At 43.8% G+C, this 23537-nt stretch overlaps 1 protein-coding gene across 5 annotated transcripts in view; it reads right to left on the bottom strand.

Annotated features, from left to right (window-relative positions):
- Window positions 1-23537, bottom strand: part of ENOX1 (ecto-NOX disulfide-thiol exchanger 1) — a 552986-nt gene that overhangs the window by 108553 nt on the left and 420896 nt on the right. For all 5 annotated transcript variants that reach the window (XM_047876641.1, XM_047876659.1, XM_047876649.1 and 2 more), the window contains 2 exons: window positions 13109-13215; window positions 9016-9133 (listed from right to left, as the gene is read on the bottom strand). In XM_047876641.1, coding sequence (XP_047732597.1) covers window positions 9016-9133; window positions 13109-13215 — 225 coding nt within the window. The remainder of the gene's footprint in view (window positions 1-9015; window positions 9134-13108; window positions 13216-23537) is intronic.

Genomic DNA, 23537 nt, shown 5'->3' with positions numbered 1-23537 from the left:
ACCAGGCAAGAAGGAAAGTAGCACTGAGCTCTAGACTGTCCACTTGCTATCTTGGGGAACTAACATAACTTCTCAACATGTGACTGCATCTTCCTGTCTGTGAAAACAGAAAGTGGTTGTGCAAGATGATTTCTAAGGGTCTCTTCCACATCTGAAGAGACTCATCATTGCCATTCCCGGCGGGTAAGAGTTCAACAGCAGAATTCAAAAGCAGAATTCAACAGAATTCAACAGCACATGTCTGCCCGGTTTAGAACTTGAATTATTTCTTGACTCTTAATCTAAGAGCTATACAAATATGATCAGTCCTTGAAACAGGAAATTGTAAGACAGTGGGGTCTGGAAATTAAATGTGGAAATTCCCTGATGTAAAGCAAAAGGAGGCAACTCAATAAATTTCCATTATCTGACACTGGTTACTACTTTTAATTTTCTTGTTTGACTGGAAATGGCTAGGTATTCCCCAATCAATGTGAATTTTATCACACGTTCTCCGAGGTAATTTAAAAATTAATACTTACTACTTATTAGTTTCATTATTAAAATAATACATGTATATACTGTGGAAATTTCTGAGATGCAAAGAGAAGAAAACAAAAATCACCTATAATCACGTCGCCCAGAAATAATTGCTGAATATTTTGACCCATATCCTTACATATTTTCCCTAACATACAAATTATGAATGGAACACATATACAAACCACATGATCTGTACATTGATTTGTAACTGATTTTATCACTTAGCAATACACTGAGAATCTCTCGTGCCATTATATAGTCTTCCAGAATATGATCTTTCTCAGGGCTGTTTATGGATATATAATTAATTAACCAATATCCCAGTGTTAGATATTTACATGTTTCTAAAGTGATTCGATAACTGAAAATTTAGGTAACTGCATTAAGTGTCAATGGCCCATTTGCCTTAAGTGGAAAGCAAGGGCCTCTGGGACACAGCAAGCAGCTCTGGAAGTCATGGTGGGCTCATTGAGAACCTGCAACACCCTACCCGAAGCACTATGATGAATACACTCTGTCTTGCCACTTCTGCTCTAGAAATGATTCTCCCTACTTCTCTGCTACTGACGGGGAGTCTAAAATAAAGTTCCCTTTCCCTAGCCTCTTCCCAGAAGGCTTCACACACTGTGTCCTGAAAACTGGGGGGAAGAGTGGCTGAGCCCTTAGTCCCTCTCTGGTGTCAAGGACGTTCACCCAAATAAAAGAGTTTCTAAGCCACTTGGACATGGGAGAGCTCACTATAATAATAATTTTCAAACTTGCTATAAACTTCAAAGTCCAGGGATTCTAAGTGTAAGCATCATATCACACAGGGGGAATTTCCAAGACAGGAAGAAAGTAATTACTTCTTTCAATTACTTTTTTCAGTAGCTATGTGGCACTCCGCTGTGCACGGACACCTGGAATTCTATAGGACTTTGTCTTGTCCTCACTTATCTTATTTATACAGTAGTCTTAGTATCGTCAGGTCTCTGATTAGTGAAGCTTATGGGTGACAGTGTTAGCAGTCAAGGTACAATAACTGTGTCACCAACTGTGTTTTGATGCACAAAGCAGAATGAACACACGGAAGAATTAGGACAATGATGTTCATAAACAGTACATCAGTGCTAAGAAGTTGGTAATAGCATATGTTTTAATATAGTCTGGTATTGATTCTTTTGGCCAATGTCCCACCTTAACAGTGTTATAGTCACATTTTAAGATTTTAGATGGAGAGGTACAGAAGAAAATCAATAGATACTATCTTTCCACTACCAACCAGCCACATATCTATAGCCTCTCTGCCATACTCACATTTAAGAGATCTAAAAGATGCTTTGGGGATGGCTGGTCCAGTTATCAGGCTTCTAATAACCTCAGGAATCCACTCTGACTACCTCAAAGATTATAGCTTCAACTCCCAGCGATTCACGAAAAAAGAGCCTATGATCCAGAAGAGATACATGCTCATTTTCTATTTTTCTATTTCATTAGCATATAAAAAGGAAGCTTAAAAAAACACTCACTTGTTACACAAGAACTGTCTGAAAACAAAACCATACAGAATGATTGTTTCTGAACCCTAAAAACATAGAGCAAAGTGCTTATGTAGTTAAGCTGTGGAGAAGAAAAAAGATTAGAAGCGAAACGATCTTTTGTAGTATTAAAACCAACAGTTTTCTTCTTTCCTTATTCTTAATCAGTAGATTTTCCAAAATGACCAAGCATTACCTTTATATGAAAAAAAGCTTTTATTTTTAAAACGTTACATGCTGCTGGAGGGCAATGAGCTGATCTACTAAAAGTATTTTCTATAAGCACCAACTAGAATCACTCGATTCTAACTGACACTTGACAAAAGTCAGTGTCGAAGAGGATAATCCTGAAACTCCCACTTATTATTTACAAGCAAAAAGGAACAATTAGGAATAAACACTACTAAGGAATTCTTCCTTATGTTTAGGAAAGAAAAACAAAACTTATAAACTTACCCAGATCCTGTCATCTAAACTCCCTCAAAAATATTCTGATTTTTTCCAGAAGTTGTGCAAACCACACTTAAATCCCAACAACACTGTGTTAATTTTGCTCAAATGCAAGCTGAAAACATATTTTAACATCCTGTCAGAATGAGATACTAAGAGTGTCGATAAAATGACACTAAAATAAATGTAAATTTAGACTGCGGTTACAAGTGGCTGCCTGAGTCTGGGAAGATGTTAGGTTGCTATAGTATTTTCCATAGCAACTTTGCGTCTTATTACATAAATATTCCCTCAGTGTCCTTACAGCCTACTAAGAAAACTGGATTAAATCTACTCTCCTATGTAATGATCCTGCCTCAAACCTTATCAGAATGAAATGCCCAGAAAACATAATAAACCGTAATCTAGATCATGGCGCTTTGGCAGGTGCGAGGCGTCAGGGGACCATGGGCTGTGCGTGAGTAGCTGTGCTGTGACCTCATCCCGTGCACGGGCCACTTGTCTACGCTCTTCTCGGGTCAAGGTCTCTGCAGTTCTCCCTTTCTGAGGATGGGCTGTTAACTTCCTCCCTTTTCTCCTCTGATGTCACCAAGCCCCCGGGGCCTCCTGTCACTAGGCAAGAAGCTAGGGTTTCACAGAGCCTCAGCCTGTTCTGCAAAAGCAGCTGGGACCCTGTTCTGGGCTGTCACAGGAGGAAACCGGCTCCAAGCCAGTGTTGACCAGGAATACAAACTGTTTGAGATCCTCAGCGAGGGCTCAACTGGGTTTTGTGGGGGTGCAGCACAGTTGCAGGGTTAGAGTATCTGACAAAATCTGCGGTCTCCTAGACACAACGCAATTTCAGCAGACCCAATCAATTTTTACACTAAATGCACGATTATGGAGAATGTGTGCATATGTGAGAGAGATGTCAGGAATATGGCATTATCAGGTACTACACAAAAATAAGATTAATAAGGGGCTAAGCTTAAAAAGAGCTGAGGCTCCAAATGTTACTTTGTAGGACAGATAAACACAGTCTGGTTGGACCAGAGTGCTTCCATGACAAAGGAATCCTATGCTAGAGGATCAATTTAATAGCATCCGTCTCTTGCATTTAAAAGGTAAGGCAATTTACAAAAATAATTATTTCTACGCTTTTTAAAACCATGTCCCTTATGAAAGGGAAGCTGTAAGCGCACACGAGATGAGGGAACTGAAAATTCTACCTGAAATAAGCATTGGCTTGACTTCCTTTGGTAAGATTAGCAAGATTTGAAAAAGGACGGGGTGGGAGGGTAGCAAAAGCCTTGGCTCCTTGAGAATGAAGCTCTATTTCCAGAGTTCAGAAATGAAGCAGCCTGCTCAGCCCACATCAGAAGGTGCATTTCATCATCTTTCAGCCATATTAGTTTTAATTAATCACATTTCTTTGTTTGGCACTTAGATTCCCAGAAGACATTCTTCTGTGGATGAAAACAAGATGCTCGTCTTCAATTCAGTGGTCGCGGATGGACACACACCGCCGCTGTTTCTCCTCCGGGTTGTCATCACATGTGAACACAAAAGTCTGCGAACACATTGTCCTTCCTTGCTTCCTCTCACCACTGGTGCACCCGTCTTGGGGGTCTGCTGGTGCAGGGATCTCGGCGTGGCTGTGGCCTCACTGGGTCAGTTCACTTTTCACTTCTGAGTGCTCTCGTCCCTCTGCGGAGTTCTGAGCAACTCCTGAGTGAGCCTGCTTAGATCACATGCAGTGTTTCCTAAAAGCTTCTACTAGCTGCCAGTGACGTGGCCCCCTTCGGCTGGCCCCCTGCAGGATCCTTCTCTGGAATCCTTCCTTCTGTGCCCAGGCTGGTGCTGGGGGGGGGGGGGGGTAGCACTAATCCTCTTCTCAGGCTTGTGACAAACTGTAATCTGTTGGGCATCCTAAATGTCTTTCAAAAGCACTCTCGTGTAGGAAATAATCAGGAAAAACACGAAGGCAGTCCTGGTGTTCAAAGAGATCAAGGGAATAGCCAGAGAGAGCGCCTTCTTGTTGTTAATTTCTTTAACCTCAAGCTGCCAGCTACATATGAAACTATTCAGACACACTGAATACTGCTAGGTCCAACTGAATTTGATTGTGAGTCTTTAATTTGATTCAATTAGCTGAAAGATTTTCGGAATCCTTGCTGGATGTGTTATTGAAATTAAAAGAATAAATCTGTACCTACATGTGGAAAGTTTCCATGGCAAATCGACAACTAGAAAACACCTTTCGTAATTAAAAGAGTATTTGCTCCTATGAAGAGCTCAGAGATTAAATGAGGTGTAATTACAATCCAAGAACATTTGTTTGCGCATTATGAAATGTTTTAAGGGTTGTCTATTAAGGAAGGACATTTTAGTTTTATCCTTCTGAAATTTGTCTTCAATGTACAATCTACACTCATCAGATACTGGATGAGGTGCAAACACTGGATAGAGGTATCTATTTTGGTTTACATCAAATTTACGGCAATGGCTTTTGGACATGTTTGGCATTAGGCTTTTAGGCATTTAGCCACTGTACTTTTTAACTTAAAATGTATATTTCTTCTCTTCAAAAAGCACCTCACACTCTTGAGGGCAGGGTAAACTGTGCCTAGCCCTCTCCATACTGCCCCCCCCACCCCCACACCAGGTCCACAGTGTCTGGAGAAGAAGAAGGGCTTGACAAATATTTGTTGATAACTAGAATGATGCTGAGTGTCCACTCTCCGGGTCACGGCCTCTTCAGCACGTGGCACTGGATTTTGAACGCATCAAAGTTGTGAACATTTTGAGAAATGAATCATCCTCGTTTGAGCAAGCTTCTTAAGGCTTTCCGTTTAAATTTAGAGCAAATGTTCTCAGGGTTACCACGTTCCCATCAACTTCCGGGACAAAGGCATCAAAAACAAAGACCAGAAGAGGGGGCATGTGCAATTGAAGTCAACACAATTCACTTACTTGGTGAAAGGCCCAGAGCCGGGTGCCCTAGGTGACGACGACAAGCGGAGGTCAGACTTACTGAGCACTTACTATGTGCTCAACGCTGTCGGTACGGTCGGGAGGGCTTTCCACGCACCGACTCCACAGTACTATGGCTAACTGAGTGCTGCCACACGAGGCCTTACGCTCTGGACAGATTTCCTCTTTTCTTCCCTTTGTTCCCTGTGCACTCCTGCCCCACCCCTACTGCCAACCTGGAGGAAGGAGGAGGAAGCAGCAGCAATAGATATGGCTTTTAAAGTGGGGCTTAATTCCAGTAAAAGGCAGACGATGCAGCAGTAAATTTGAATTTTTATCAGAAATCATCTTCACGGGCTTTGGAGCCGGATGCCAATCTTCTTGAATGAATGCTTCAATAAATCTGTCTTGATTTTCAAATTTATTAACAAAACTCATTTTCATTTTTATCAGCATCTTAGTTTTGCTCCAGCAGCTCTGTTTCCCCTTTAGGAGGTAACTGATAAGGAGGAACAGTGAACTGCCTGCCCAGCATTATATGGCAGTTATGGCAGGACTGGGGAACCCTGGCCAACGACACGTTGTAAGTTATTACAGGTGGTAAAAAGCAAAAGTACAATGAAATATTCTGCACAACCAGAAGAGCAGAGATACGCCAAAAACACTGATTTAGAAAAAAAAATTAAACCCAAGATATAAGCCCAAACATAATAAATTGTATCCTTTCTAGAAACCAAGGAAAGTCAATTCTCTCCGTCTCCCCTTCAGAAATAAAATCTGTGCAGGTTGGCGTGGGCTCCAGGAGGAGGTGAGGAGCAGAGAGGTCCTGGTGCATCGGCCTCATGCAACCCGGCAGGTGAGCCTCTCCACGGTCCTCTTGGACAGGAGGAGGCTCCACGAAGGAAGCCCTCCTCTGGAATTTCCAAGAAGTCTTGGGTCACCCAGGAGGTTGGAGGCAGAAGCTCCCTGTTTCCGCAGAAAGCAAAAGGGCAAGGGATTCTTTAAAGAATAGAAAGATTTACTGCTAGGTCAGCCCTTAGCAACTTCCACCAGTGAATGGAGCCTTTTGAGACGCCTGCTCCTGGGTGACTGACAGATGCAAATTTGCACCTGCAATGAATGCAGAGAGCCTCGGATGACACCACTGAAAGGTGTGTTTTCCTGAGGCTCCTGGGCCTGGATCCCTCCCCTCCCAGCAGCAGTTTGCAGGGATCCTGTGTGAAGCTTGGTCAAAAGACCAGATGGGAATTCTTGCCTTCAGGCTGTGTCCCTGAATATGCTGGGCTGAAAGGAAAACAGCTGCTAGCCTTTTGGCAGGATCTGCGGGGCCCAGAGGAATAAAAAAGGTTAGTTGCTTTCCTTTTCCTGTAATCAGTCCTGCGCTTTCCCCATAAACCACATGCCGCGTCCTCTGGTCCATCTCATTCTGAAAAGCACGAAAAAGACTTTGAACTCCTGGGGACCTGGCATCTGAACTCCAGTTTTTCCATCTCTCCCACCAGCACTCGTATAGATCATGCTCTGTGTTGTGTGCATTCATTGCGCTGGCCAAGGAAAAGCCTGGAGAACTGAAAAGTTCAGGTCCTGCTTCAGGCTCTTATTAGATGCCTGGGGGAAAAAACCAACAGAGATCTAGCTAGAAGGCTCTTCAGGGAAGCTGCCAGAGAGACTCGCGCATCTCAGCCTAGGGAAGGGAGCTTTGAATTCTTCTGCCGCGGAACTGTGGGTCTATGCTTGCTGTCACGGTCTAGAAGACTTCCCACTGGAGCCTACTGCCTGAGTCATTATTATTCTTGTCCTATTCTGAGCAAACTATGAAATTATACACATTCCTCATTTGGGAAGTTGACGGCTTGTTTAAAAAGAAATGTCACCCCAAAATTGAAAAAAAAAAGCCACGGGTTCAAAATAAGAATTTCTGATTGATTGCTTTTCTTCTACACCTACCGTATAAGAATGTTAAGGATCCAAGTTTCATGTAAACTTGCCCCTCATCTAGAAACTTCAAAAATGATGAAGGCTTTATTGAGAAAAGAAAATTATTTATTTATTTACCAGCAGCGCTCATTAAATGTAAGAAGTTCACACTAAAACTTGCTCTTTGCTTTTGATACACGCAGGCTTGCGGGACAGAAATTGCCGTCCTCAAATAAATAAGTCCAAGCCCAATGATCAGTCCTGAGAAATCTCATTTCCACTTAACAAGAGACGTACTCTGACACATAAATGCTAGGTTCATTTTTCAGACAAAAGATACTTGGCTTCAAAAACTAGTGGCACGGTGCCTTCTTTTCTGCTAAGCTTCTGAAAGATTTAAATGAGTGGCATTTGAGGATGAAAGGGAAATTTTCTAAGGCAGTGGTCCTGAAAGTTTAGCGCGCCTCAGAATTCCCTGGAGAATTTAAATCGCAGATTTCTGGATCTCACATCCCCACCCCTGCCTCCTAGAGTTCCTGATTCCTTGGGGATGGAGCAGGGTCCAAGAATTTACATTTCTAACAAATTCCTCAGAGGTGCCTGATGGTGCTGGACTCGGGACCACACTTGAAAGAACCACTGCGCTAGGGAAATTGAACTCCCTCTAAGTATGCCTAAAAGAAAAGGATTTTCTTGTGATCATCATTCATGGCCCTGGCACTCGCTGAACCCCAGAGAAAGGGAGCACTCTGACCACTTTGCAATCTTGATGACCTGAGTATTGGAGTCTTGGTTTTGGCTTCTACGGACACACTAGCAAAGATCCTCTGTTCCTGGCCATTTGATTCTGTTAAAGAGCCTGAGGTGGGTGAGTATTTTATTCACTGGTACGTCGAAGGAGACAGGTCAAATCTCCATGCTATTCCTCTGATTTTCTTTTTTGGAAATGGTGGCAGTTGTGGTCCTTCCCAGGCCCTTGAGACAACACGCTTCCCCTCGGACGAGCAAGCAATCTCCCTTGGTGTCTCCCATATCTGATTGAGCATCTTTCTTGCCTGTAATGCCAAGAGATTTGCATCTAATTCGGGGAGAGAGTTTTCAATCAGCATCTGAGTGTAGGCGGAGCACGAAAAGCAAGGTTCTCTCTAAGCTTCTCTCCTTTTTCCAACTCAGGAGTGATGCCCCTTTCTTGGTACCACATGAGGCCACCGCTTTGATTACAGGTTAGGGAACGTTTATTGGAAAAATGTCTAATTCTCCAGCACATTGGCTCAGAGGCTAGAAAGCTTCTTTAGGGATTAAACAATTCCCATGTAAGAAGCACACAGACTGAGACCAAATTTTATCTGTATCTCAGCATCAGCGGTGGTTGCCACCCTCTGGAAAAGGATTTTTATGGGAATAGGCAAATATCCCTGAGAAAGTGCAACAGCCCCAGATATATGGACACAGAAACAAGTGGACCAATTTAAATCACCGTGTTCCAAAGAAGGAGTTTAAAGTTCTATTAATAAAAGGCAGAGTCACTCAAAGATGAAACTTTAGTATAACTCAAATAAAAGTGAGTTATGCGGCCATTTCCTAGTACATACGCCTCATGTGAGATCTGGAAGATCATTAGGATGCCTCACAGGTGTGTGGCAGTCACCAGCCTTACCTGATTCATCGACTCTCATTTTTTTAGTCGGGCTGTCACAATTCTCATCATCTGACATTTCCATTTCTTCTTCGCGGCGGATACCCATAAGCTGCTCGCTTTGAGCGTTCCGGAGCTCCTGAAAGTAGAATATACGGGGATGTTAGAGTCACGCACACATGTCAACCTACCTTTTCTCAATGGTCTTTTGGTGTACTGGGATGCCCATACGAACGCTTAGAATCTGAAGCTTTTACACCTCCCAACCACTGCCCTGCGTCATCTAGAATGAAGGTCTGAGCGTATGGGGAGCGGAAAGATCCAGGGATAAAGACTAGTCAAGGGGCCTTGAGCAAATTATTTAATCTCTTGAGTCTCAATTTCCTCATCTGCCAAAAAAGGGGATGATAACATCACCTAGGAGGATTCCACAGAAATGCCTATTGTCATGACTGGCACAGTGGTGGCTCAGAGCTAACGATAAGATACATGCACGGTGGCATTTATAAAAGGCCTGGTCGACCACTGACACACCGTGTCAATTCACAAATGTTTCCTCATTTCTCTTGACCTTGATTTGCTTATTGGAATTCTGTTGATGATAATAGTTTTGAGGAGGAAATAAGTGAATGCCTGTAAAGCTCCTTACCATCGTGCCAAACGCTTGGTTTGCTAAGTTGATAATGTGGACAACTACTACCCTTCACGCAAAACGGTGCCCCTGCATGTGTGTATGTGCCTGTGTGTGATCACACACGCACACACACACACACACACACACACACACACACACACTCACTATTCAGGTATCCAAATGGCACATTTCAAAAGATGCTGGAGGACCAATGAAAACAGATACCTTTTTGGCGTTTCACATTATCATGTAGGGGTTTAGTGTTTCTGTTGTGTTGGTTGTTTTGACATCACTTAAAGATCTTAGGATCATGTCTTACTTTCTCTACTTACTAGAGGAGTGACTGCAGTCAAAGGCATTTACTTTCTTTGAGTCTTTGTCTCCTCACATTTTATAAAACGGGCAACAGTAATACAAGGCTGCTTGAATGCAAGAGTATATGTGAAAGCACACCGTAAAAAGGAAAGAATCAAAACACATTTCTGATGTGTTTTCAGGCACTACCTTGCCTAGAAGTCAGGACACTACAGTTGTTTATGGTAAGTAATTCTATTATTTTTGTACTAAGCTGAATAGCCTATGTTTGTGAATCCTTACCAATTCTATTCTCTTACATGTACTGTCCTCAAAACAACAACAATGAAATGACTGCATTATTCTTCCCCCCCCCATTGAAGTTGAAGTCTCTAAATAAAAACCACATAGTTAAGATAGTTTTGCTTTATCATGAACCTATGAATAACAATAAAAATAAATTATAACACCTAATGTATTAATGGCACGATTTTAAACAAATTTCTAGTGCCCATTTGATGGATGTGATATTTTATTGTGTGATAGGTTCTCTGATTTCTCCTCTCCTCCTTAGCTCACAGATTGTAACTTTGGTAGTAGGGCGGAAAAAAAGGAAATTATTTACCGCTAACAGTATTTGCATGGTCAGCTCTGAGCAATGGGAATCACCACTGCAGAGGACAGGGAAACGGGAGGGGGCAGAGCGTCAAGGTTCCTGGGAAAGGGATACCCATCACAGGGAGTCTTGAGAGGTCACCGGGGTGATGGGCAATGCCTCCTCACTTGGCCATGACCCCCAGTAGAAAGAGGTACCAATTCCACCTTAAATAACACCAGTGGGTCTTGGAGGCATATGTCACATGTGATTAGTGGGGAAGCGTTTAGGTTGTGTACAGCTAATTTTTCCGCGGACAAAGAACCCGGTTCCCAAAGAGGTGGTTTGAAAATACTTGAAACAAGGAAAAGTCAAGTGGAAAGAATAAATGAGGCCGAAAGGGCCTGTGGTTTAGTCCCCACAATTAATGACAGATTGTCATACTGTAGCGGTTCTTGCGGGGAAGGGTGTTGGCAAGAAAAAAAAAATTGGGGAGGGGAAAAAAAACCTGAGGGTGTTTCCACAGGGTGCCTCTGGTTCAGCAGTAAATCACTAGTGCACTCTCATAAATCTGTAAAGGTGTTGCAGATAATTAACAGATGCTGTACATGGGAACGCAGAACAAATCAAGCCAATTATCAAGCTTCTACGCAACAGAGAAATCATCCACAATGTTAAATTACCAACTGGTATTTAATCAATTAAGCGACATGGAGGGGAGAAAATCAAAGGTAATTTAGAATTCTATTTCCTAGTATATCAAAAGAGGTGGGAGGAGTGGCAGGGAGGCGCAAAGCCCCTCTGCGGGAGCACCTTTCAGGACTGCGTGCATCCACGTCTGCCTCTCCGTGTGTACCGAGCGAAGCAAGCGGTCTTCCTTGGAACAAAGCTGGAAGTCTTTGTGTGCCCTGCTCAGCAGCAGGACCATCAGGGAGGCAGGGCTGGGGGTGGGGGTGGGCAGGGGGAGCAGGCACGTGGGAAGCGTGATTTGGATCAATAACCGATATTTGCTAACACTCACGTAGTAATGACAGCCTTTTCATGCCCAGATTATTTAGCATCATGTTGCTTGCCTTTCTCTTAACGTTTCTGTTAATCATGTGTGGTTTTTATGTGAAGGAAAAGAATGTACACAGATGTATATGTGAACAATTCATAGACCAGTCACTCCCAAATCTGAATCATAGTTTATGGATTTCAGTTTGTGTTTGCATAGCCCTCAATCTGTCTGTTTCATCACAAACGAGGACTCTCTCCTCCCGAAAATCAGCCTTGACTCAGCTCGCGATTCAGTGTCTGGACGAGCAGCAGGTAAGCGCCCTTTGTTTTTCTGGCTCCTGAAAAATTAAAGAGAAAGCCCACTTCCTCCTTACTCAAAATCCTGAACAGAGGAAGGGAACTACATCAGTCACCAGCCACCTTCTTAAGTCTTTGTGAAGAAAGCAAAAAATGGCCTTCTTAACAATAAATTGCACCAGCATGTTAAGTGTCCCATTATTGTGAAGTCATTCAGGATTGGCCATAATAACAGTGATAATCAAGAATTCATTTGGTATTCATGTGGATGTTAGATCTCGTGCCATTGGTATTTAGCTGTAATTTAGCATTAGTTAATGGGCACTTAAAATGCTACCCAAATGATTGATATTATAGTGCTTGGTGGTTCCTCAAACTCTACATAAAACACTTATTTTACAAGTGTGAGCCCAAATCGTTGCATAAACCAACCTTACCTTCTAGAAGTTTTGAGATTTTGAAAGAGGGGAGTATCATTTAGAGAACTTTAGTACTAACATGCTAGTGATAGAGAGGCATCCAAATGGAAAACATTCTCTCGTTCAAAAAAGAAGCAGCGGCAGAAGAAGCAAAGATAGCATACTTACTTTTAAATTACAGGTTCAAAGCGTACGCTACACTGTGGAGTTAAAAAGAACAGCTGGTCGACCAATGACTAATGACACATTCTGATCCTTCTAGGTGGTGAGAAAGGTCAAGTTCTGGCCTCTTTCCTTGGGGTAGATACTCACACGTCAAGCACTGATGCGGAAGGGTGGACCTGGCTAGCCTAGACATTCACTCCCCTGGGGAAAGGTGCCCTGGGGAGACTGGCTATATAATTGGCCGGCCAGCATAGGGCACTAAGGCATCGTTTACAAAGAGAAGGCACAGAAGAAAGGCATGCTAGCCATTTCTAGCCCAAAGAGCAAACCATCACCATCAGTTGCAGAACACTGAAAAAAAAAAACCAACCCTCTGTATTTATTTAAAAGCTAGTCTTCTGTTTTACATTACACCTTTCTTCAGAATATGCAAGCAACACGTGTTGGCTTATTTCCGAGCTCTTTGCTATCAATGGCAGAGATGCCTTTCTTCCTTTGCAGGGGGAGAAAAGCACTCTGTTTTCTAAGCATTAAGTCAGCTGCTTTTCTGGATAAGGCACACATCTGAGCTGGATTTAGAGCTGACAATGCGACAGGACAATGGCAGGACAGCTGCCCGCTATGACAAAAACCGAAATGGCTGCAGCCACACTATTCTCTGCCAATCCAGCTGTGTGATGGTGGTTAAAAAGTAATAATAAAATCACCAACCTCAGAATGCTTTCGCCAAATGTCTATGTTCTTGCGCTGAGCTTTCGAGAAATGGTCCCAAGCTTTTTGTCTGGTAGAAGCGTTGAAAACGGCCACAATCTGCTCAACTTTGGTGAACAAGGAAGTCAAACAAGACAAGTAATTTATGTTGTGATCACTATAGGGAAGCAAAGCAAAGACACTAGGAGTCTATGGATGATGTCATAGTAGAAATAACATCATCGATATCCATCCAATTTGTGCCTTTTTGTACTTACATTTTAGCAAGGCTGGGGATGTCTCCCTTCAAGTCTGTCTCCACAACTTTAGGTTAAAACAAATTCTAAAATACAACTGGGTAGAGCTCATGGGCATCTGCTTCCAAGATTCTGCAGCTTTCATTTAAAACCGTGACTTGGTATGTCTACATACCTAGATCTATGGATAAAGATCTGGTGTTGGCATACAGATGCCTGGGTTGGGGGCTTAGAAGTGAAGCCGGGGCGAGGCGGCTGAATGAAGGAGAGCCACACATACATCTTTTTCTCTTTTGGTCTCCATCTCAAGGACTCAACTGCAGTCCTCTGAAGACATTACCGGGTCCAAGTTCCAATAGGTGTTTCATATCACCCCTCAATCTCAAGGGCCATTTTTACTCCTTGGCTCCTTTCTCCCCTCTACCCACCCCCCACCCCCCCACACCCTCTGCAGCCAGCCCTCCAGCCCTCTGGCAGGGAACAGGAGCAATCGTCTCCACTTCAAGACAGACCAAGGCTCACCCAACCAGCCGCACAGGCATGCAGATCTCATTTCAACACGGCCTGACGTCCTGCTCCCTAGTAGTTCATCAAGACCACATACCATTCTGTTCTGCCATTTTCACTTTCCTAAGGCTGCCCTCCCACACCCCTTGAAGTTCTAACTCTCTCACTTTGGCTGCATTTAGCATTTTTTTGGTTTCCAGGCAAAGTGCTATTGGAATGATAAACCTGTGGGGCCCTGAACAAAGCTATATAGCTATTAGGGGTGGGGCCAACCAACTGCAGATCCAATCTTTCTTAAACAGTTATCGATCTAGTAAGCATGGGATTAAGGAAATTATAGCACTGAATTAACCATATGATTAAACCTGAATTTCTGAATATTTAGTTAGGAAGGCCCAGTTAGAATTACCTTCTCATGGATGCTAAAACTCTAACATAAATCCTTCTTAAGTGATTCCCAAGGCTCTATTATAAAAAAAAGGGCATCAAAGCTCTTCCAAATCTTCCAGGTGTCCAAAGTATGGCAAAGAGTAATGGAGTAATCCCCACAGAACAACACCTGGTGCCACAACTTAAAAAATTGTCACACAGAATAAGTAAGTATATGATGGAGCAGAGAAAGAAAGTAGATGCTGTTCACTTACCACATTGTCAATATCTTCCAACGCTCATGAGCAACCACTTCCCAATCAATGGGTAATTTTCACAGAGGCTTTTATGTTCCCCCTTTTCTCTCTCGAGAGAATCCCAACTCCAAATCTCCTTATTTATCAAATTTTATCATCACGTCACATGATGAACTTGGTGCACTCAACTTTACCAGGAGGAGGTGCTATCACCTTAGCTCACGGTCGCCAGGGGCGCATGCGGCTCCCTTCCCCGACCTCGTCTGGAGGAAGTCATGCTGCCAGAGTAGCCACACTGTGCTGCTCTAGGTGCTGACTTTCACCTGACCGCCACCTCCCCGGGCTCTGCTTGGCTCCAATGCAGCATGGCAGGTGGAGAGGAGCTGGTTCAGCCTCACTGCCTGGGCTTCCTATTGTTTTGTCCGCATGTGGGCTGAGGTCAGGGGGAATTTCAGCTTCCTTTTGCTTGGGCAACACAGAGTAGTCAGCCCAATCTGCAGTGGTGAAATGCACCGTCAGGCGAGATTTCAGGGGTGGGAATTATGGGACTGTTAAAAGAGTATATGACCCCACAGAGTAGAGCTGTTTAAGAGGCATCATTTAGAGGAGTGAGAACAGAGGGGCACCTGGGTGGCTCGGTCGATTGAGCATCCGACTCTTGATTTCAGCCCAGGTCATGATCCCAGGGTCATGGGATCGAGCCCCACATCGGGCTCCACAATGAATGTGGAGCCTGCTTAGGATTCTTTCTCTGCCCCTCCCTGTGCTTGCACTCTCTCTCTAAATAAATAAACATGAAAGAAAGAAAGAAAGAAAGAAAGAAAGAAAGAAAGTTAAAGAAAGAAAGAAAAGTAATAACTGTGTTATCAAGAGGGGAAGGGGCAGTAAGGGTTGAGGCCAAGTATTTTGGTGGTGATAGTCAAAATTCTGCCATCAATCAAGAAAGGCTGTTAATAAAGGGGATACACTAGAGAGAAAATGATCACATATGTGTGTATAGATTAGGGGGAAGGTAAGAGAGGCCAGCAATACCCATGGAAGCATAAAGAAGGGAAAACGCTTAGAAGACAGACCCAATGGCTGAATACTGCACAGGTTCAAGGGTAAAAATAGATCCTCTAATATCTACTCAAGCTATGTACCACTGCAGATATTTCCTGTTTGAGGCTAAGTATCTCAGTTATCTAGAACATGTTGTTACCATATCCCGGGGCATACGTTCAATTCATTCATCCACCCATTCATTTATTCAGCAAACATCTGAGATCCTCTAGTTACCTACCAAGCACTTCACTGATTGCTAGAAATATATGATTAAGACAGCCCTTGCCCCTGATGGGATCAGTCTCTAGGGAGAGAGGAAGAGAAGCAGATAATTATCCTATGCAAGAGAGGTATGGATGACGGTACGGGGCCACAGTAAGTAACCCGGTAGGCACAGTCAGGGAACACCCCCAAAGGAGACAACATTGTCACTAGGTCTTACACGATGAGTCAATGCTTGCTCCTCACTTCAAAGGCTAGGGCGAATGCTAAGTGAGGATGGGTCAAGAAGGACAGTGGATGCTAAGCCAGGTGGTGAACTTTATATTGTAACCTGAGGAGGCACATCTGAGTAGGGTTTGTTTGGGAGAAATGACGAAGGCTTGAGTGAAGGCAGAACAGTGAAACAGAGGTGGGAGCAAGGAGTCATGTGATGGGGCAAGCTGATCGGACAGGTGGCTGAATTGCTATGAGGAAGGAGGGGGGAGACTAGCATGCCTCAGGCTTGGGAGACACCTCAGCAACCAGGAGAACAAGCCCAGGGGGAGGCGGGAGAGAGAACATAAGGGACCTGCTTGGAACACACTGAATTTGACATGCCCGAAGGTCATCCAGATGGAGCTGAAATACAGGTGGGGGGTTCAGAAAGAAGTCACAACTCAGAGACGCGTCTTAAATTTTCTCAATTTAATGCAATTTCATGCAGTTGTATTCTTTTCAATGGGGTAACTGATTAAAAGCAAAACTAAATGTGACGAACTCTATACTTCTTAATAAGTTTTGTACTTTCTCTGCAAATAATACCAAATAGTAAAGACCCGACCACCCCCCCCCCCCCCCGTCCCAAATAAAAATAAAAAAAACCTTGCAACTCCGATTAGGTTTGAAAAACACTCTCAAGGTTTCTCCATGGCTCAGTTTCCTTCTCTCATTTCTGCAGAGACCGCTCGGGAACCAGCCATTTCTCTTGCAAATGAAAGTTCTTGGGCACACGAAAGGACTCGGAAAGAGTGCTTGGATCAGCAGGAATCCATCATCATTAGGGAAAAACCACCTCAAAGAGTAGGGCTTAATGAATGTGATTCAAAGGCAGCAGATTTGCAAAATCATAAATCAGGATGACCGCTGGTACTGGTGTCCCAGGTAAAGACCAGACCCTCTTCGTCGTCTCCAGCAGGGAACGCCGAAGAGCAAGCTGACTGCCACTCAACACCCCCCCCCCCAATATAATTAATACTACGGGTCCTCTACCCAATAAAACTGCAAGTAGTTACTCACTAAACTCAATCTTTAAAGTTCTACCTAAAAGCTCAGAGACGACATAAACTGTAAACAAGGCGGCCCTGGCATTTGTTCCAAAAAGCAGCTTACAGAAGAACAAATTCAAATCACCCCAGCCCATGCCTTTGCCACCCTAGTGGGCCAGCGACTTCTGGTTCTAAGGCCACATGTGAGCCTGGGTCAGGTATACGCTCAAACATTTTGGAAGTACTATCAACAGAAAGAGCTCAGTCAGAAAATTTCTTTTCTTTCTCTCTTTCAAAATTTTTTTGAAGTTTATTTATTTTGAGAGACAGAGAGCAGAGGAGGGGCAGAGAGAGAGAGAGGGGGAGAGAGAGAATCCCAGGCAGGCTCCATGTTGTCAGGGTGGAGCCCGATGTGGGGCTTGAACTCACGAACCGTGAGATCATGACCTGAGCTGAAACCAAGAGTCAGACACTCAACTGACTGAGCCACCCAGGCGCCCCCAGGAAATTTAAATCTATCCTTCACACCTTGCAAATCTATCCACCCCCCTCCACCCACCATCAAATTCTATGCTTCAAGTGTTTTGCCTAAATTAGGGTTTTGGAGAATCATGAAAAACTCAAAAGTGCTTTTTCATAATTGTGCTTGAGTGTCAGTCTTCGATGTCATAAAGGAGTCCCTGACATATATCCAGCAGGTATAAGTGAACTTATAAGGAAGGATAAACAGAGCTTTGATCAAATCGCTAATCACTCTTTGCAGCTGCAAACCCCTTGTTAAAAGATTAGAAATTGCAAGCGTTTATTTGAGCAAAAATCAATCAAATTAGGCAGTGCCGAATGGTAAGAGCCCTCCACTGACTGGCAGGAGCCGGGAACAGGCCACAGGCTTTCACAGGAAAAAGGCGGGAAGCAAAGCAAAGCAAAGCGATCGTGGATCGGTCACAGCTTAAAATCTAGTTGCCTGCCTGCGATTGGTTGTCCTTAGGTTTCAGTTTTGTAACTTTTAGGCATTTATAGGCTTGGATTTGGGTTCGCTGATGGACACCACCACGACATCAGGGCCCCCTCCGTCTGGTGTTCCCCTTGTTTATTGAAGAATTTAACATCCCAGTAGTGATTATTCATTATCTTGTATGTGTGCACATAAAGAGGCACTACACACACATCACACGCACACGCATGTATATATTCTTCAGAATTAAAAAAATCCATAAGACTAAGTAATGTAACAACTTTTTTTTTTTTTTTTTAGTACTGTCCCCTACCTCAAAATGTTTGGCCTCAAGATGTTTGGCCATCTGCTGAATTCAGAGCACACTTCTCACCTGACAGAAAACATGACACGTTATCTTTAGAAGCACTTGTGTTCAGTTTTCGGGAAGGAAAGCTCGGCACGGGACATCCATTCACCCAGAAACAGGCCACATTTAAACAAGCTCTCTGGGAGGGAGCAGAGTGCCAGGCACAAAACCTCAGATTTCCGGGCTGCACGAGGCTCCTGAATTCTGAGCTCCGGGGCAGAAAGGCCTTGGAAGCAAGGCAGATGGAGGTTAGGCTCCTCCAAGGAGCACAAGCCCAGACCTTTCTCTTCCTTGTCCCCTGACTACCTACTTCCTCAGTCCTCCATGTTGTGTTCCAGCTAAATAGCTGTGAAACAGCCTTCAATCCATTTAGTGTTGGAAATGTCTGGAGACGCTAAGTCCTTATAGGCAGTAGCTTTGCCTAAATAGAGCACCTCAAACAAATCTTCAAGCTCAATTTTTTGTTTTTTTTTTTAATATTTTTTTTCAACGTTTATTTATTTTTGGGACAGAGAGAGACAGAGCATGAACGGGGGAGGGGCAGAGAGAGAGGGAGACACAGAATCGGAAACAGGCTCCAGGCTCTGAGCCATCAGCCCAGAGCCCGACGCGGGGCTCGAACTCACGGACCGCGAGATCGTGACCTGGCTGAAGTCGGACGCTCAACCGACTGCGCCACCCAGGCGCCCTCAATTTTTTGTTTTTAATGTTATCTGGGCTCATCATAGAGCCTGACTCTGTAGGGTTCAGAGGAAATTTGATTTTCCTTTAAGGGATAACATCTTTTCCATATCCTCTATGAAGAGCTCATAAAAGATGTTCTAAGGCACGTAACAAATGAAATAGTTGACTTCCCCCACCCTGGCTGGTTCCTGTTGCTTTGAAATACTAAAAGCTAGGGTAGAATTGATGAGTCTGGGCTCTGGACTGAAAAATTACAACAGAGGGAATGTAGTAAGTGATTCAGGCTCTCAGGACACCCACAAGAGCAAGACAAAGCCAGAGGGAGGAGCAGTTAGTGTCGGACACAGACAGGGGAAGCTGCTAGAAGAGATTCCCAGAGAGATTCCTGCCTACTCAGTCTGGGTCCTGAGCACACAGGAGCCTGCCAGTCAGTCTGGCAGGAAGCCCAGGAAATAGAGAATTAACACGGTCAAACCCATCTATTAGGGAGGCATGGACTGGAATTTCAAGTTGAGGAGGAAAAAGGGCATTCTGGGGTTTTCTCCAGAGATGAAGAAAAAGAGCATTGCTGCGTGACACCGTGAATCCATTACAGCGTGTTAAACCCGAGGCCACGACACCACGGGCGGGCATCACCTTTCTTAACATCCTGGCTAGATGAGGCCGGATGTTTAGTTCTTTGGGGGAATGTGGACGGAGACAGAGAGAAAGTGGCGATCAAATTATATATATATATATATATATATATATATATATATATATATATGTATATACGTATATATATACACGTATATATATACGTGTATATATATACGTATATACATATATATATATATATATATATATATATAAAGAAATAGGATGCTTTTAGCAAATTTCAAGCAAGCACGGAATGGTGACATCATTCAAATAAATGGTAAGATATTAGGTGGGCGGTGACTTCTTAAGCTTTGTATAAATCCCAATACATTTCAGGAACTGGAGATCCCCTTATTAATACATATATTCAAATATTCTGAGAAGTATCAAAACAAAAATCTCTGAGAATATTATAATTTTAATGGTTCCTTACAACAGGCAGCATTTATTAGGCTTTTAAAATCCAATAAATCCCCCTGCCTAGATTAGCCCTATTGACTAGATAAAAGTGATAGATGTATTCAAGAAAAAAGGAATAAAATGAAAAGTAAAAGGTTACCTTCCCATCCTGGCTGCCTCCCATCCAGTTTCTCTCTTTAAAGGTAACCACTCTTAACAGATTCTGGCATCTCCATCCAGGGAAAAATCTTACGCATGTAGTAGATAGACTGTGTCTATCCTTTTTTTTTTAATTACAAAAAGCATAACCTTTCTTCACTTACACAAAAGTGCTGACATTGTATATACTGTGCTGAAACTCGCTCTCACTTAACATATCTTGGAAATCTATTCGTATGCATGTTAAAGGCACTTCTTTTCACCGCGCTTCCCTTTTTTACGCTTCGCAGGTATTTTGCACCTTTTACAGATTGAAGGCTGGTGGCAACCCTGTGTCGAGCAAGTCCATCAACATCATTTTTCCAACAGCATTCGTTCGCTTCATGTCTCCGTGCCACGTTTTGGTCATTCTCGGTAATTCATTGCAATACTGCAACCTCCTCATCATTATTGCACTTGTTACGATGACCATTGAAATTGCTTTGGGGCACTGCGAACCACACCCATATAAGATGGCAAACTTAATCGATAGATGTGAGTGTTCTGATTGCTCCACTGACTGGCTCTCCCCCCATCTCTCTCCCTCTCCTCAGGCTCCCTGTTCCCTGAGACACACCAAAGTTGAAATTGGGCCAACGAATAACCCTATGATGGCTTCTAAGTGTACGAGTGAAAGGAAGATCCAATCGATGTGGCAAGCTTCACTGTCGTCTTATTTTAGGAAACTGCCACAACCAGCCCAGCCTTCAGCAGATATATCACCCTGATCAGTCAGTGGCCATCAACAGCAGACAAGATCCTCTGCCAGCAAAGAGATTACAACTCTCTGAAAACTCAGGTGATGGTTAGCACTTTTTAGCTACAAAGTATTTTTAATTTAAGGTATGTACATTTTTTTAGACACGATGCTACTGGACGCTTAATAGACTCCAGTGCAGTGTCAATATACCTCTTATATACACTGGGAGCCCAAAATATTCATCTGATTCACTTTATTGCAATACTCACTTTATTGTGGTGGTCTGGCACTGAACTTGCAATAGTTTGGGGGTATTCCTTCGTTAATCAGGTTGTAATGAACATCCTCAGACATGTCTTTGGGCTTTTTAAAATAATGTTTTAAGTTTGTTGATTTTGAGAGCGAGAAAATGTGAGCAGGGGAGGGGCAGAGAGAAAGGGAAAGAGAGGGCGAGAGAGAGAATCCCAAGCAGGCTCCACACTGTCAGCATGGAGCCCGACAGGGAGATCCAACTCATGAACCGTGAGATCATGGCCTGAGCTGAAACCAAGAGTTGGACGCTTAACCGACTGAGGCATGCGGGTGCTCCTGGACATTTTTATATAAACGTCTTTATAAGAAATTCTTGGCAGTGGAAAAGATAAAAGAGTATCTGAATTAAAAAAAAATTTGTTTAACGTTTATTTTTGAGAGAGACAGAGACAGACCGCCAGAGAGGGAGACACAGAATCCAAGCAGGCTCCAGGCTCCGAGCTGTCAGCACAGAGCCCGACGTGGGGCTCAAACCCACGAACTGTGAGATCGTGCCCCGAGCCGAAGTTGGATGCTTAACTGACTGAGCCCAAGAGTGTCTGAATTTTAAGTTTTTGAGAGCTATTGCCAAATTGCACTTTAATTTCATGCCCACTAAGTTTTGTTTTTCAGATTAACTGGAAGTTTGTACCTTTTGACCCCCTCTCCCCATTTCCTGTACCTCCACCCTCTGCCTCTGGCAACCACCAATCTAGTGGACTGTTTTAACAAGCTTTCCAGGTCACTCCAACGAGTGCTGAAGTTTGAGAACCTCTCCTTTAACATCTCAAAATAAATAAACTAATAAAACATGATCTTTAAACTTCCCAGCAATCCTCTGGGGCTGGTGCTTCCATTATGCCCGTGTCACAGATGAAGAAACAGATTCGCAGAGAGGGATAAACACTTGTCCAAGGTCGCATACTTAGCAAATGGTGAAATTCAAAAGGGACCCATGATTCTAATCCCCTCTCTCTCTGCAGACAGGGAACGGAGGCCCTGAAGGGGCTTCCTTAGGGAGCGGAATTGCATTCACCTAACTCCAAATTACGCACATCCAACCCCTTGAACAATGCAGGGATGAGGGCCACTGACCTTCCCCCGGTCAAAAATCATGGGTAACTTTTGCCTCCCCCAAAACTTACTAGCCTCCTGTTTACCGGAAGCCTTACTGATAGCAAAACTGCTGATTGACACGTATTTGGTCTGTTATATGTGGTACATCCTGTATTCTTAACAATAAAGGAGGCTGGAGAAAATACAGGGTACTAATGTACTGCATTGAAAACATCTGTGCACCAGCTCAGGTCAAACCCATGTTGTTCCAGGGTCAAGCGCATTTATAAACGTTTGTATACCTATTTACACTTATGGGCCAGAGTCTTCTGAGCACGGTGGAGTGTAACATCCAGACACCGTACTAGGGGCTGCAGATCCAAAGATCCTTCTGGTTCTCGTAGCCCTGGGGGGAGACAGCCGTACACATGATTGAGTCATGGTGGGAGAAGCAGCTTGCAGAGAGCATCCAAGGAGGCAGGAAAGGCTCCAATGACCCTTGGTCCATTAGGTAGGTAGAATTTTCTAGAACCCAGGAGCCAAATATTTGAGATTGTTATGGGGCAGGAAGCTGACGGACCGTTTTCCAAAAGTGTCCTGAGGAATCCGAGAGACAGAGAAGCGTAATCAGCGCCTGGAAAAGGCCCCTGTTTCTTGCGTGTCTACCAGACGGGAAGGGGCTTCGCTCAGTGTGTGCCCTTAGCACGGGGTCATCTAAAATCCACTCTGTTTTGTTCATCACTGTTGCTGAAACAGGGGAAACCTGAGGAGGTGGGGCCGGGCTGAGGGAGTGCTTTTAGGAATGCAACACTGTGGGGAGGCACAGGAGTGGGGAGGGAGAGCCAGGGAGCCCTTGTTGGGGCAAAGTCTTAGTTCCACCACTAAGTGGCTGTGTGGGCTGAAGAGAGCCTCTGTGTTTGAGGCCCCAGGCAAAGGGGGATGGACTATAGTCCTTTCTTTTCTGTTTTAAATTTATGTATTTATTTAAGTAATCTGTACACCCAACGTGGGGGTTTGAACCCATAACCCCCAGATCAAGAATCGCACGCTCTTCCAACTGAGCCAGCCAGGCGCCCCTGGACTAGTTATTTCTAAATATCCTCTCTAGCTCTGTGATCCTACAGAAGACGCTTCAGCAAGCTTTCTCCGCAAAGAAATAGTAAATATTTTTGGCCTCGTGGATCATACATCTACCCTGCCGGAGAAGGAGTGCGCAAACCCTAAGCAGTTTATGTCCTTAATAAATAGAAGTCCTCTCACTTTGTGGCTACTGTTTCAT

This window comes from Prionailurus viverrinus, chromosome A1 (genome assembly GCF_022837055.1).
Source record: "Prionailurus viverrinus isolate Anna chromosome A1, UM_Priviv_1.0, whole genome shotgun sequence".
Classification (NCBI taxonomy): Eukaryota; Metazoa; Chordata; class Mammalia; order Carnivora; family Felidae; genus Prionailurus; species Prionailurus viverrinus.
Note: the sequence above shows the minus strand (reverse complement) of the source record. Positions and strands in the feature narration are given on the sequence as shown.